At 37.6% G+C, this 13,866-nt stretch overlaps 1 protein-coding gene across 1 annotated transcript in view; it reads right to left on the bottom strand.

Annotated features, from left to right (window-relative positions):
* Positions 1–13,866, bottom strand: part of TBC1D19 (TBC1 domain family member 19) — a 152,272-nt gene that overhangs the window by 116,336 nt on the left and 22,070 nt on the right. The window contains exons 2-3 of the mRNA XM_024745549.1: positions 5,191–5,263; positions 4,165–4,210 (exon numbers count right to left, since the gene is read on the bottom strand). Of these exons, the coding sequence (XP_024601317.1) occupies positions 4,165–4,210; positions 5,191–5,263 (119 nt within the window). The remainder of the gene's footprint in view (positions 1–4,164; positions 4,211–5,190; positions 5,264–13,866) is intronic.

Here is a 13,866-nt window from a genome sequence, read left to right as displayed (position 1 = left end):
GCTATAGGAGATACTCAAAGAAATGTAAGACATAATTCTTGTTTCAGAACACTTGTAATCTAGGTAAGAAACAAGATGTAAATACAGTAAGTCCCCTACATACGAACGAGTTCCATTCTGAGAGTGCGTTCGTAAGAACAACAAAGTTAGCCTAGCTACCCAACTAATACAATCAGCTATATAGTTCCAAACTGTAATAGGTTTATAATACTTTTCATACAAATAATACATAAAAAACAAGCACAAAAAGTAAAGAAAACATTTTAATTCTTAACAGTATAGCACCTTGAAAAGTACAGTAGTACAGGACAACAGCTGGCATACAGGGCTGGCATCGAGTGAAACAGGCAAGAAGAGTTACTGACTGGAGGAGGGAGAGGAGATGGGAGATGGTAGAGCTGAAGGATCGTCAGCAATAGGAGACGGAGGGCAAACTGCAATTTCACTCACACCTGACACTGACGGCACAGGTTCTGGTTCCTTGCTGGATTCAGTTCTATCTACTCTCTTGAAAAACCGATCCAGTGATGTCTGGATAGTAGCTCTTTTTTTCTCATTGAAGATGACACGGTAGCACTGGATTGCATTCTGAATGGCTGCTGCAACATTCGTCTACCATTCTACGTTTGGGTCCTGTGCCTCACAAACTAACAGTGCCTCCTCAGATAAAGAAAATCCTCTTGCCATTTCCTATGTCGTGAATCTCTTCGGCTTTTCAGTTATCTCTTCTTCCTCTTGTCTCTCTTCGTCCTTTCCCTGGGCCTCCAATTCCATCAGGTTTTCATTAGAAAGCTCCTCTTGTTGCACAGCAAGGAGTTCAATGAAGTTGTCCTTTTGCAGATCTAGCTTGAAATAAAGATACTGTACTACTGTACTCTATACAGTACTGTACAGTAAAGTACACAAAAGCACAACCACTTGTACAGGATGCATGCATGTGACAAAGTATGCCAGACACGTGAACTAATTTACGTAATTGGACATGCGTTGAAGTTGTCCTTTTGCAGATCTAGCTTGAAATAAAGATACTGTACTACTGTACTCTATACAGTACTGTACAGTAAAGTACACAAAAGCACAACCACTTGTACAGGATGCATGCATGTGACAATGTATGCCAGACACGTGAACTAATTTACGTAATTGGACATGCAAAGGCACGTTCACATCTTTGAAAGTTCTCAGCCTGAAGGTTCATATGTAGGGGATTTACTGTATATGTGAAATGTAGTAAAATGTATGGTTTTAGAATCAGACAGCTAGAGGTGAAACCCTAGCACTGCCATTTACAAGCTATATGACCTTCAGCAAGTTACTTAAGTGGTCTAAGACTCATTTTTCTCTTCTGTAAAATGATGATAATTATAAATTCTACTTCATAGGGTGGTTATAAAGACTACCTAATACAAGGTAATACCTAAAAGTGCTTACCACAGTGCTGGACATAAAATAAGCATTCAATCAATGTAAATTATCATCAACATAATATTAAGTAGTTATTAACACAATAATAGTTAAACAAAGTAGGCAGTTTTGAAGTGGGAAGAACTAACCTGGGCTAGAGTTACAAGTTTCATGTAATAACAGAATACAGAAAATGTTCTGCTATATTTGTTAAATAAAAATCTGACTAGGGCTTCCCTGGTGGCGCAGTGGTTGAGAGTCCGCCTGCCGATTCAGGGGACACGGGTTCGTGCCCCGGTCCGGGAAGATCCCACATGCCGCGGAGCAGCTGGGCCCGTGAGCCATGGCCGCTGAGCCTGCGCATCCAGAGCCTGTGCTCCGCAACGGGAGAGGCCGCAGCAGTGAGAGGCCCGCGTACCGCAAAAAAAAAAAAACTGACTAAAATATTTGGAATGTTTACTAAAATAAGTAAAATGACATGAGCAAATTCCATGTCTGATCTGTAGAGCTCACATGTCCATACTTCTATTAGTAATGAGAGTATGGATTTTTTTTTCAGTTCCAATTACTTAACAATAAATATTTCTACTTCACTTTTGCTTTCTTTACTTATCCATCATGGTTTTTGCCAATGAAAAATGCAACAGAATATGCTAAGTCCACTTTATTCTTCTGACTTATGTTAGGAAACACTTCTTCCCACTCCAGATGTGCCCTTCCACATGAAAAGAGCTCCCTCACCGTAACATTCTTGGCCTCTCTCTCCAGGGCTTTACTCATTACACCACAGAAGAGGTTTAATGCCTTCTTCAACTTTTAAATTTTGGAAGACTAAGCTGAACACACTCACCAATGCTATTTAACTAGAAGGTTAAGTCTATTTAAGCCTAGAGTTCAGTTAAACAGCTTATTTTGCTCTTGCACTAAGCTATGTCCTCCTACCCAGTCTTTACCACAAATAAAAGTATAATTTTGATCCCCCATTTGCCTTTATATTTTATTTTATTTTCTCAATTTGTTCAGAACCCAAGTGAGGAAAAAGGTAGTATTATTGGGCTCCTTCAAATGTCTCAACAAGTTATTCAAAATAAAATATTTATTTAACGTCTATTATGTAGGATATCAAAGATATGACAATGAATGAAATACTGTCCCTGCCAGCAAGTAAAAAGGCACTCTGTCTCATAGAACAATTTTCAGGAATGCATTATGCTGCAAAAATAGCAATCATCAGTAATATCTCCTCAGATGAAAATCTAATATTTGGAATTATACACAGCAGATGCTTTTATTCTGCCCATATCAGAGACAAAGACACTGAAGTTACAAGCTTTAACAGGCAGAGAGATAAATCACCATGTCCATATTAGTCTAATCAACCCGTGGTATTTCTACTACATTTGGGGAATTTTGAAACCTTATTTGTCATGATAAATGTCTTTTCCTTTGGTGACTAGAACAAAAGGCATGATCACAATCAACTTTAGTTAACAGATAGCATTTTATATGTGATGTTATTTAAGAGGTCAAAAACCAACTCAGAAGATAGCAATAACCAAAGAAGCAAATACTAATTTTAAAAATGTGTGTCAGGCTTCCCTGGTGGCCCAGTGGTTGAGAATCTGCCTGCCAATGCAGGGGACACGGGTTCAAGCCCTGGTCCAGGAAGATCCCACATGCCGTGGAGCAACAAAGCCCGTGCACCACAGCTACTGAGCCTGCGCCCTAGAGCCCGTGAACCACAACTACTGAGCCCATGTGCTGCAACTACTGAAGCCCGCGCACCTAGAGCCCGTGCTCTGCGACAAGAGAAGCCACCGCAATGAGAAGTCCGCGCACCACAACGAAGAGTAGCCCCCCGATCACCACAACTAGAGAAAGCCCACGTGCAGCAACGAAGACCCAACGCAGCCAAAAATAAAATAATAAATAAATTTAAAAAACAAAAACGTGTGTCTAAGCACAAATCCACAAGCATTCATCTGAGTCTCTTTGTTTTACAGACAATTCTGGTAAATTGGGTTATCTCTTTTCCCAGTTAACAGCAGATTAGAAGGAGCAAATTGGAAATGGGAGTGTGAGAAACTAGAGAATGCTAGAGACACATTGATAGCAGGAAAAAAAAAGAAAAAAAGACTTAAGAACTCTGTTAGATTATAAACTCCATGAAGGCAGAAATTGTGTTCATTGTTCTATGCTATATTCCCAGTGCCTGGCATAGTGCTAGAAATAAATAACAGATGAATAATGGAACATTAAATAAACTACAAAAGCTAACATTTGGGATCTATACTTTTTGTAATGACAAATAGTTCTGTACACTTCAGCAGACTCTGAGAACAAATCCAGATAAATAAAAACATTAATGTTCTTAATAATGACACCAATTTTTTAAAAAAAGAGTTAATTGTGTTTAAAATGATCAGTTTACAAAGACAGAAGGATAATATCCAAAATGGCAACAATAAAAAGAACATTGGTAAGCTTAAATTATCCAACATATTAACTTATGAGAAATATCGTATTTCCTAATTACACTGGATAAATGAATTAGTATAAAAATGTTGGCAATAAAAAAACCCCACCTATTAATTCTCAGGCAAGACTGTAATTTTTAATAGTATTAACTTACTTGAAATGCCATTTAAATACTAATGAGAAATAATAACACTGAGTACACATAGCAATACTATATTCGTTACTTACAAAGCAAATACAGCTAAACATAAGAGTATCTCAAAATAGGTAGGAAAAACTCACACACTCAGTTCACTATACACAGCATTCTGAAGTTTCTTCTCCCAACCTATTAAAAAAAAAGGAGTAAAACATACAAACATATTAGTTTTAAAAATAAACATACATTATAATTAAATTTATCTCACAAAAACTTTAACATTACATTCATTTGTGAAAGAACTTTATCAACTTCCAGTTGCTGTGTAAAGTGTTATACTAAGGAATTATTTCTTATATATTTACCAATATCCCTTGGCTAACACTAAGTAGCAAAGTCATCAACATGATTTATTATTATAAAACTATGGCACCATTTTCTTAAGATGAGAAGAATATTTCCTTCTTCCACTGTTAAGGTACTCAATGAATGCCAAAATCTTGGGCTATCGCACTACCAGAGCTATGAGAAATGTGCCAAGGGAAGGGCAAGAAACAGCCAGGCACTTGACAAAGATTACAAGTAATTCGTGACAATTAACTAGTCATTAAACTCCTAAACAAGAGAAGTAGATTATTATGAGGCACCATCAGTCAGATCAGTTCGCTTGGCTGCTAACTACTTGAACTTATACGGGCAAGTAAACCACTTAATATCTCAGTTCCCATGTGCAAGGGCTGCTAAACAGCTTGCTCTAAAAAAGTTGGGATTTTCTTCTGTTTTCTCTGAAAGGGTAGAAAAGAGGAGAGAAAAGAAACATAGGAGAGAAAAGAAGCAGAGAAGGAAAAAAGCCACAAATGAAAGGTAAAAGTCAAGTTACTTAACTATGGAGATTCTTAATACATTCAGGATGTATTTTGACCAGGAAAGTAAACAGTATTTAAAACTGATTAATGTAAAGCAGTCATTCCCACAGTGTTCCTGAATTTTTGCAGCATTTCTGCAGAAATATCTGAAAGTTCTAATTCTCCCCAAATAGAAATGTATCCCGCGACTGTTACACAAACTTGGATGAGTAATTGGCTGTGGATACAGTGTTCCCTCAAAATAAAGTATTTCCTTATTTTGCCTTAAAGAATCAGAGAAGGAAAAAAAAGCAACTTACAAACCTGATATTTTAAAGAATTCCTTAATATCTTCTTTTAGTGATTCAAGTTTAATCTCAGGTCTCTGAAGACTGGCCTAATTTTAGAAAGAAGAAGAAAGGAAAAGACAGAGGTCAAAAGTAAGTCATTTGGGATGACATTTAATGCTAATGAAAGTTTTAAAAAGGAATGTTCAAATATGCACACTATTGGGGCCCCTCTGAGGTCAGAGCATCTGAGTATCTGGAATAGCTCATAAGAGAGAAGACTTTTTCACCCACTCTTGAAATAGAGGACCTGTGATAATATACTATAGTCTGCTTAAAATATTAAATCTTGCAGCTTATGAATAGTTAACATCTTCACCTAAGCATTTTATTTTTATGAACATTTAACATCTATTTTTCTAATAGGAAAAATACTCAGATTTTACAAATTCATTCTCTTAAGATTATACTTAGCATATATAGCACCTACATTCACCTAATAACCAAAAACTCTGTTGCATCCATATAACTGGAGCTTTGAACAGTGTCATCTTTGGATCGCTGCTCTGTAAACCTGCATTTGTTGTACATATTTATGGAAAATACATAAAACTACTCACTCACAAATGCTTATTAGTGTCTCTTTCATCTTCAATTGCATGATTTCTATTCTACTGGTTTTTCACACTGTAATTTTTACCAAAAATACTAATTTCTCCAACTTATAATGGCTTCAGTTACCTTCGAAGTGTTCATCTTTCATCACCTAGCTCTCTCTATCAAATTCTAGAAGCATATTTTTTTAAAAAGGTTTTTCTATTAGGGTATCTCATAAGCATTTTAAATCTAAGAAATCAAAAACTGATCTTATCTTCCACTTACTACCTTTCTCCTCTTCTATTTTTAATCCTCATCCATGAAATTACCATTCACCAAAACTTCCAACTCAGAAACTTTAGTTATTCTCAATTCTACTCTAATGCTTCTACGATTCAACCCCTTTCTGGGAAGATGGTATTGGTGGCAGTGCAATTTTTTTTTTTAATCTTCCTGATCTCCACATAAAAACAGACGAAGCAACTAGAGAGCAAAACCAAAATTCCATGGAAAACATTTACAACCAAACTTGGTGATAAGATATTCCTCACAAACCTAAAATATAAGCAGTTGTGGACAAACCAACAGCCACATAACCTGTATGGTATTAGCATCTACACAGGAAAAAGCAGAGGGGTATCTGATAGATATGAAAAGAGGAGAACTCCAAAATAGCCAGCAAGTGTTCACTGGAACATATGATGAGCTAATTTTAGAACAGGAGCTGACAATTGGAGGGGTTTTGTCTAATCCAATATAGCAGATGAGGTCTGAAGACACTGGCGCAGCCTAGCACCCACGAATTCTTGAAACTGGCCAGCCAGGGCTCCCTTTCTCACTTTCTGAGGAGAAAAACTTGATAGAGTAATAAACATTGAGGATGACAGGGAACCAACTTATTACCTTGAAAACTGATTAATAAATGAAAAGGCATTTATCTAGCCTGCCTTTCCTACAGGAACTGTACCACTTGGTAACAAAATAATAGATAAGGGGAAATGTCTCTTTATAAAAATATTCCAGCTAATAGATAAAACAGATATGATATAATTAGAATATCACCGTTTTGCAATCCCTAATCAATTCTAGGCATTGAGCAGAAACAGCTATTAACTTTGCAAAAAGACAACCACCACTTTCATGTGCTTCTCAATGAAAGAAGACTCCAGTGCCAATAGTCGTGGTCACTGAGATGGCACCTGAGCCTGATCAAAGACTCTGGGTCCAACTGTCAACTTCTACGTCATACAAGCTGCACCATGAGTGTGTAATCAGAAAAATCCAGGTTGTGAGAAATCCTAAAGGTCAAATGGCCCAGTTCTTCAGCTGATCATTTGTAAGGGGGAAAAAAAAGGAAGGAGAGAAAACCTGTAGATTTTAATAGACTTAGAAGGTATATCAAAGAATCTTTTTTCAGTTGGCAAGACTCAGAGCATCCAGGGATATACATTTGGTTAATGAAACTATCAAGAAATGCAGGAAAGTGATTACCATAAAAATCAGGTCCTCTGGGATGGAGGGACTTGTGATTGGGGTGTGACAAATGGAGAGGTTTCTGGTGTGGCTGGCAACATTTCACTTTTTTAGCAGGGTGGTTGTTTAAGGTCGTTCATCTTATAATAATTCATTACATTATATATTTGTTTTGTGTAGCTTCTGTTTGTGTTTTACTTTACAACAAACAGGGCAAAAAAAGGAAAAAGAAAAATACATTCCCCCAATCTATTCCTTCTCTCCATTCTAAAGTCTCACTTTAGGGCTTCCCTGGTGGCGCAGTGGTTGAGAGTCCGCCTGCCGATGCAGGGGTAAATTAAATTAAATTAAAAAGTCCCCGGTGAGAGGCCTGCGTACCACAAAAAAAATAAAATAAAGTCCCACTTTATTAAGGCAACCTGATTTTTCTGTTTATAGGTCAAGGAGGAAGAAACATGGCCAGCTTCCCATCTGGTATGTGTACTTTCTTCTTTTTTTTAATTGGAGTATAGTTGATTTACAATGTTGTGTTAGTTTCAGGTGTACAGCAAAGTGAATCAGTTATACATACACATATCTCCACTCTTTTTTAGATTCTTTTCCCACATAGGCCATTACAGAGTATTGAGTAGAGTTCCCTGTGCTATACAGTACGTCCTTATTAGTTATCTATTTTATATATAGTAGTGCTGCCACCTTATTTAAATTGCAACTACTCCCCACCTGGCATTTTCACACCACCTTACTCTACTTTCTCTTCTTTCTTAGCATTTATGCCTCTTAGTATACTGTATGATTTATTTACTATGTTTATTGGTATACTATCTCCCTACACTAGAAGTGGTAAGCTCAACCTGGGCAGATATCTTTTTTTGTTGTTCTCCTTTGTATCCTAAGTGCCTAGAATAGCTATTTTCACGTAGTAGATGCTCAATAAATGTTTATTGAATAAATGAACCAATTTCTTCCTTTTCCAATCCATATTCCAGCATTTTCTTCCTAAAACGTAAGTCTTTCTCGGCTGTGGATCTCCACAGCATATATAAGAAATCTAAACTTTTCAACAGCACACACTGGAGGAGATGTAGACCAACTTATCTCTCCAAATTCATCAGCTGCTGCTCCACCAAGCCAACAACATCCTCTCTTTTTTCACACCTCCTCCCTGACGCCCTACACTCTACCCACAGTGAGCTATAATCACTGATACCCCAAATGTCAAATACTTTAGGGTTCCAGGCTTTTGTTCATATTGTTTCCTCAGATATAAGAGCTCCCTCAACACCTTGGCAAATACCTACTAGCTTCCACTTCCAGACATCCCTCAAATATCACCTCCTTTCCCAACTACCCCACCTGCTACCTGCAAAGATAGTACATGCTATTCCTCTGTGACAGCACTTACCCAATTACACTGTAATTTTCAGCTCACCTATTTCTCTTTTTAACTCTTAAATTCAAAGGCAAGACCATGTCTTCATTTCTGCATCCCAAGTGTTACTTGTCATTAACTGTTGCTTGACAAAATTATATTGACCAAACCATGTTCTATCCTTTTCAACTAATTTCCCCTCAAATAAACAAGGAACTTCATAAAACTTATGTTTAACTGAAGAGACTGGTTTCCAGTCTGTAATTCCTAGGATTTTAAAAGCTGCAAAACCCTTCTTATTATTCAAGAGTATCAGGGCAAAAGGAAATAGGTTTTCTTTTTACTAAGTCTGTATTTGGAAACGACCCAGAAGTAGCAAAATTTAAAGAATTTCAAGAGAAAAAAAATGATTATTCCTCCTAAGCGTTTTCAATACTTCAAGTTGCTAGATATCCTAGATATACATTTTTTTATCGTGTCCCCTGCATTGGCAGGCGGATTCTTAACCGCTGCGCCACCAGGGAAGTCCTCCTAGATATACTTTTTGATATCAAAGGCAAATCAAAATTCATTAATCATCTAAGCTAATTGTAAGAATCTTGAGAAATTTGAGACTCAGAAGCAGGACAGTGACAGGAGGACAACGTGATAAGGCACAGCAATTCTCAAACATGTTTTAGCAGCATAATCCTTTCTTTCAAATGAAATCTGAACCCAATCGGAACCCAATTATATAAAACACGTTGAAAGTGATATTACTAGACAATGAAAACAATGAGTCTTTTCTCATTGACTAAGGTATGATTAACATTAAAAAGGCACAGCTTTATTCTGCTATGGGTCTCAATACCTAATTTATTTTTGTATTTTGTTTTATTTGCTCAATAAAAAAAAAAGATCCTGATTCACAGAGATAGGTGTTTACATTGTTAACAGCCCTCCTGGCAATCTCAGCACACTCCCAAACAAACTGCTGCAGGAAATCAAAAGAGAAGTATGCAGCTGGAATTTTTTATTTTGAAGACAAATCACTAAAAGTATTTATCACAAATACAAAATCAGAAAAGGCCTTCTGATACTTAGAACTGCTGAAACTATGCATCCCATAGTATCACTACCATGTGACGTGTTCTCACGTCAGATGTTGTCCCATATCTCAGCAGTGCACCTGGATGGGGGCTCGTGTTGAGCAGATGCACCTTCACTCGGCCTGGCCCATGCCTGTCACTGTATACCCCCTGCAGTACTACCTCACTTGTACAACGTACCATGAGTGGACATGTGCAAGCCCAAATATTTGGAAAGACCAGTGCAGATTTACATCCTTCCTCACGAATGACACATTTCTAAGTGTCCAAATAAACATATGAAGAGATGAAATAAACAGGGTTTTGGTTTTTCTTCCTCTAAGATCTATGCAGAAACAAGTTAATGTGAAATCACAATAGTGGATTATGGAGTATTTGATATAACAATGCATTTGAAAGAGTGTTGTTTCTTAATATAATGATTAAATTAAGTATTTCTAAGTGAACAGAATGTTTTCAGAATCCTTGGATATAACAAAGCATAGTTCTAAAACCACTTGGGGGGCTTCCCTGGTGGTGCATATCGAGTTTCGTTCTACTTCCACCAGAACAGGCTTAATCCAAAGCATTGCTCACTGGCAATCTTAAATTTCTAAACTTGGTGAGTAAAGGAAACTGGAGAAGCAAAGTGGCTGAAGTCGTGGTGGGGTCAAAAAAGCCAGGAGGTAAACTGAGGCTAAATACTCATGAAGCACAAACCAAGGCAGAGGAAGGTTTACAAAAAGGGTTCCAAAAACCCTCTGATTCTCTCTAAAGATGTCCTATCCTCTCCACTTCCCATGATGCCACTGTGCCAATCCTGGTCTTCATCTTTCTGTGCCTGAAGAATCACAGAATTTCAGGGTTAGAAGGGACTATAGAGTTCTTCTAGGTCGACTAACCATTTAATGACTGACTCTCTTCTCCAAGGGATTTTCTAGCTTAGAAACTCTCACTTAGAAACTCTAAGCTAGCTTTCCCCACCTTTAGTCAATTCCATCTTTGAACTATTCTGTTAGAAAATCCTTTATTATGAACTAAAATTGATTCCTCTTAGCATCTGCCACCACCATGTGTGCCCCCCCACCCACCCCAAGGTCACAGAAAATATGCTGAATCACTTTTCTGTGAGAGATCTTCAAATATTCGAATTTAACTACTGTGTCTTCCCTGAAAGCTTCTCAAGGTCACATACATTTCTAGGTTCTCCAAGATCTCTTCATATGACAGATTCTCCTTACCGCCCTGGCCATCCTTGTCTGAGCAAAGTCCAGTGCAACTTTTTCTCTATTGTAGTAACTTCCTAACCTACCACTCTACTTCACTCATTCCACTAAACCACTGATTCTCAAACTTTTAAGTCTCAAGACCCTCACTCTTAAAAATTACTGAGGATCTGGGAGGACCTTCAAGATGGCAGAGCAGTAAGACGTGGAGATTACCTTCCTCCCCACAAATATATCAAAAATACATCTACATGGGGAAGAACTCCTAGAGAACACCTAACACTGGCAGAAGAACTCAGACTTCCCAAAAGGCAAGAAACTCCCCACGTACCTGGCCGTGTGGCTTGGTGCTCAGGCCGGGTGTCAGGCCTGAGCCTCTGAGGTGGGGGAGACAAGGTCAGGACACTGGACCACCAGAGACCTCCCGGCCCCACATAATATCAATCGACAAGAGCTCTTCCAGAGATCTCTGTCTCAACGCTAAGACCCAGCTCCACTCAACGGCCACCAAGCTCCAGTGCTGGACCCCCCATGCTAAACAACTAGCAAGACAGGAACACAACCAGCCCACAAGCAGAGAGGCTGCCTAAAATCATACTAAGTTCACAGATACCTCAAAACACATCACCAGATGCAGTCCTGCCCACCAGAAAGACAAGATCCAGCCTCATCCACCAGAACACAAGGACCAGTCCCCTCCACCAGGAAGCCTACACAACCCACTGAAGCAAACTTACCCACTGGGGGCAGACACAAAAAACAACAGGAACTATGAACCTGCAGTCTTCAAAAAGGAGACCCCAAACACAGTAAGTTAAGCAAAATGAGAAGACAGAGAAATACACAGCAGATGAAGGAGCAAGGTAAAAACCCACCAGACCAAACAAATGAAGAGGAAATAGGCAGTATACCTGAAAAAGATTCAGAGTAATGATAGTAAAGATGATCCAAAATCTGGGAAATAGAATGGAGAAAATACAAGAAACATTTAACAAGGACCTAGAAGAACTAAAGAGCAAACAAACAATGATGAACAACACAATAAATGAAATTTAAAAGTCTCTAGAAGAAATCAATAGCAGAATAACTGACGCAGAAGGACGGATAAGTGACCTGGAAGATAAAATAGTGGCAATAACTACCACAGAGCACAATAAAGAAAGAAAAGAATTGAAGACAGTCTCAGGGACCTCTGGGACAACATTAAATGCACCAACATTCGAATTATAGGGCTCCCAGAAGAAGAAAAGAAAAAGAAAGGGACTGAGAAAATATTTGAAGAGATTATAGTTGAAAACTTCCCTAATATGGGAAAGGAAATAGTCAGTCAAGTCCAGGAAGCACAGAGAGTCCCATACATGATAAACCCAAGGAGAAACACGCCAAGACACATATTAATCAAACTATCAAACTTAAATACAAAGAAAAAATATTAAAAGCAGCAAGGGAAAAGCAACAAATAGCATACAAGGGAATCCCCATAAGGTTAACAGTTACTCTTTCAGCAGAAACTCAGCAAGCCAAAAGGGAGTGGCAGGACATATTTAAAGTGATGAAAGGGAAAAAACTACAACCAAGATTACTCTACCCAGCAAGGATCTCATTCAGATTTGATGGAGAATTAAAACCTTTACAGACAAGCAAAAGCTAAAATAATTCAGCACCACCAAACCAGCTTTACAATAAATGCTAAAGGAACTTCTCTAGGCAGGAAACACAAGAGAAGGAAAACAATAACAAACCCAAAACAATTAAGAAAACAGTAACAGGAACATACATATTAATAATTACTTTAAATGTAAATGGATTAAATGCTCCAACCAAAAGACACAGACTGGCTGAATGGATACAAAAGCAAGACCCATATATATGCTGTCTACAAGAGACCCACTTCAGACCTAGGGACACATACAGACTGAAAGTGAGGGGATGGAAAAACATATTCCACACAAAAGGAAATCAAAAGAAAGTTGGAGTAGCAATTCTCATATCAGACAAAATAGACTTTAAAATAAAGACTATGACAAGAGACCAAGAAGGACACTACATAATGATCAAGGGATCAATCCAAGAAGAAGACATAACAATTGTAAATATTTACGCAATCAACATAGGAGCACTTCAATACATAAGGCAAATGCAAACAGCCATAAAAGAGGGAATTGACAGTAACACAATAATAGTAGGGGAGTTTAACACCTCACTTTCTCTGATGACCAGATCATCCAAAATGAAAATAAATAAGGAAACACAAGCTTTACATGACACATTAAACAGGATGCACTTAATTGATATTTATAGGACATTCCATCCAAAAACAACAGAATACACATTCTTCTCAAGTGCTCATGGAAGATTCCCCAGGATAGATCATATCTTCGGTCACAAATCAAGCCTTGGTAAATTTAAGAAAACTGAAATCATATCAAGTATCTTTTCCGACCACAACACTACGAGACTAGATATCAATTACAGGGAAAACACTGTAAAAAATACAAACACATGGAGGCTGAACAATAAGCTACTAAATACTCAAGAGATCACTGAAGAAATCAAAGAGGAAATCAAAACATACCTAGAAACAAATGACAATGAAAACACGACAACCCAAAACCCAAGGGATGCAGCAAAAACTGTTCTAAGAGGGAAGTTTATAACAATACAATCCTATCTCAAGAAACAAGAAACATCTCAAATAAACAACCTAATCTTACACCTAAAGCAATCAGAGAAAGAAGAACAAAAAAACCCCAAAGTTAGCAGAAGGAAAGAAATCATAAAGATTGATCAGGAATCAATGAAAATGAAATGAAGAAAACAATAGCAAAGATCAAAAAACTAAAAGCTGGTTCTTTGAGAAGATAAACAAAATTGATAAACCATTAGCCAGACTCATTAAGAAAAAAAGGGAGAAGACTCAAATCCACAAAATTAGAAATGATAAATGAGAAGTAACAACTGATACTGCAGAAATAAAA

Source organism: Neophocaena asiaeorientalis, unplaced genomic scaffold, assembly GCF_003031525.2.
Source record: "Neophocaena asiaeorientalis asiaeorientalis breed wild unplaced genomic scaffold, Neophocaena_asiaeorientalis_V1.1 scaffold397, whole genome shotgun sequence".
Classification (NCBI taxonomy): Eukaryota; Metazoa; Chordata; class Mammalia; order Artiodactyla; family Phocoenidae; genus Neophocaena; species Neophocaena asiaeorientalis.
The sequence above is the reverse complement of the archived record's forward strand: the minus strand, read 5'-3'. Positions and strand labels throughout refer to the sequence as shown.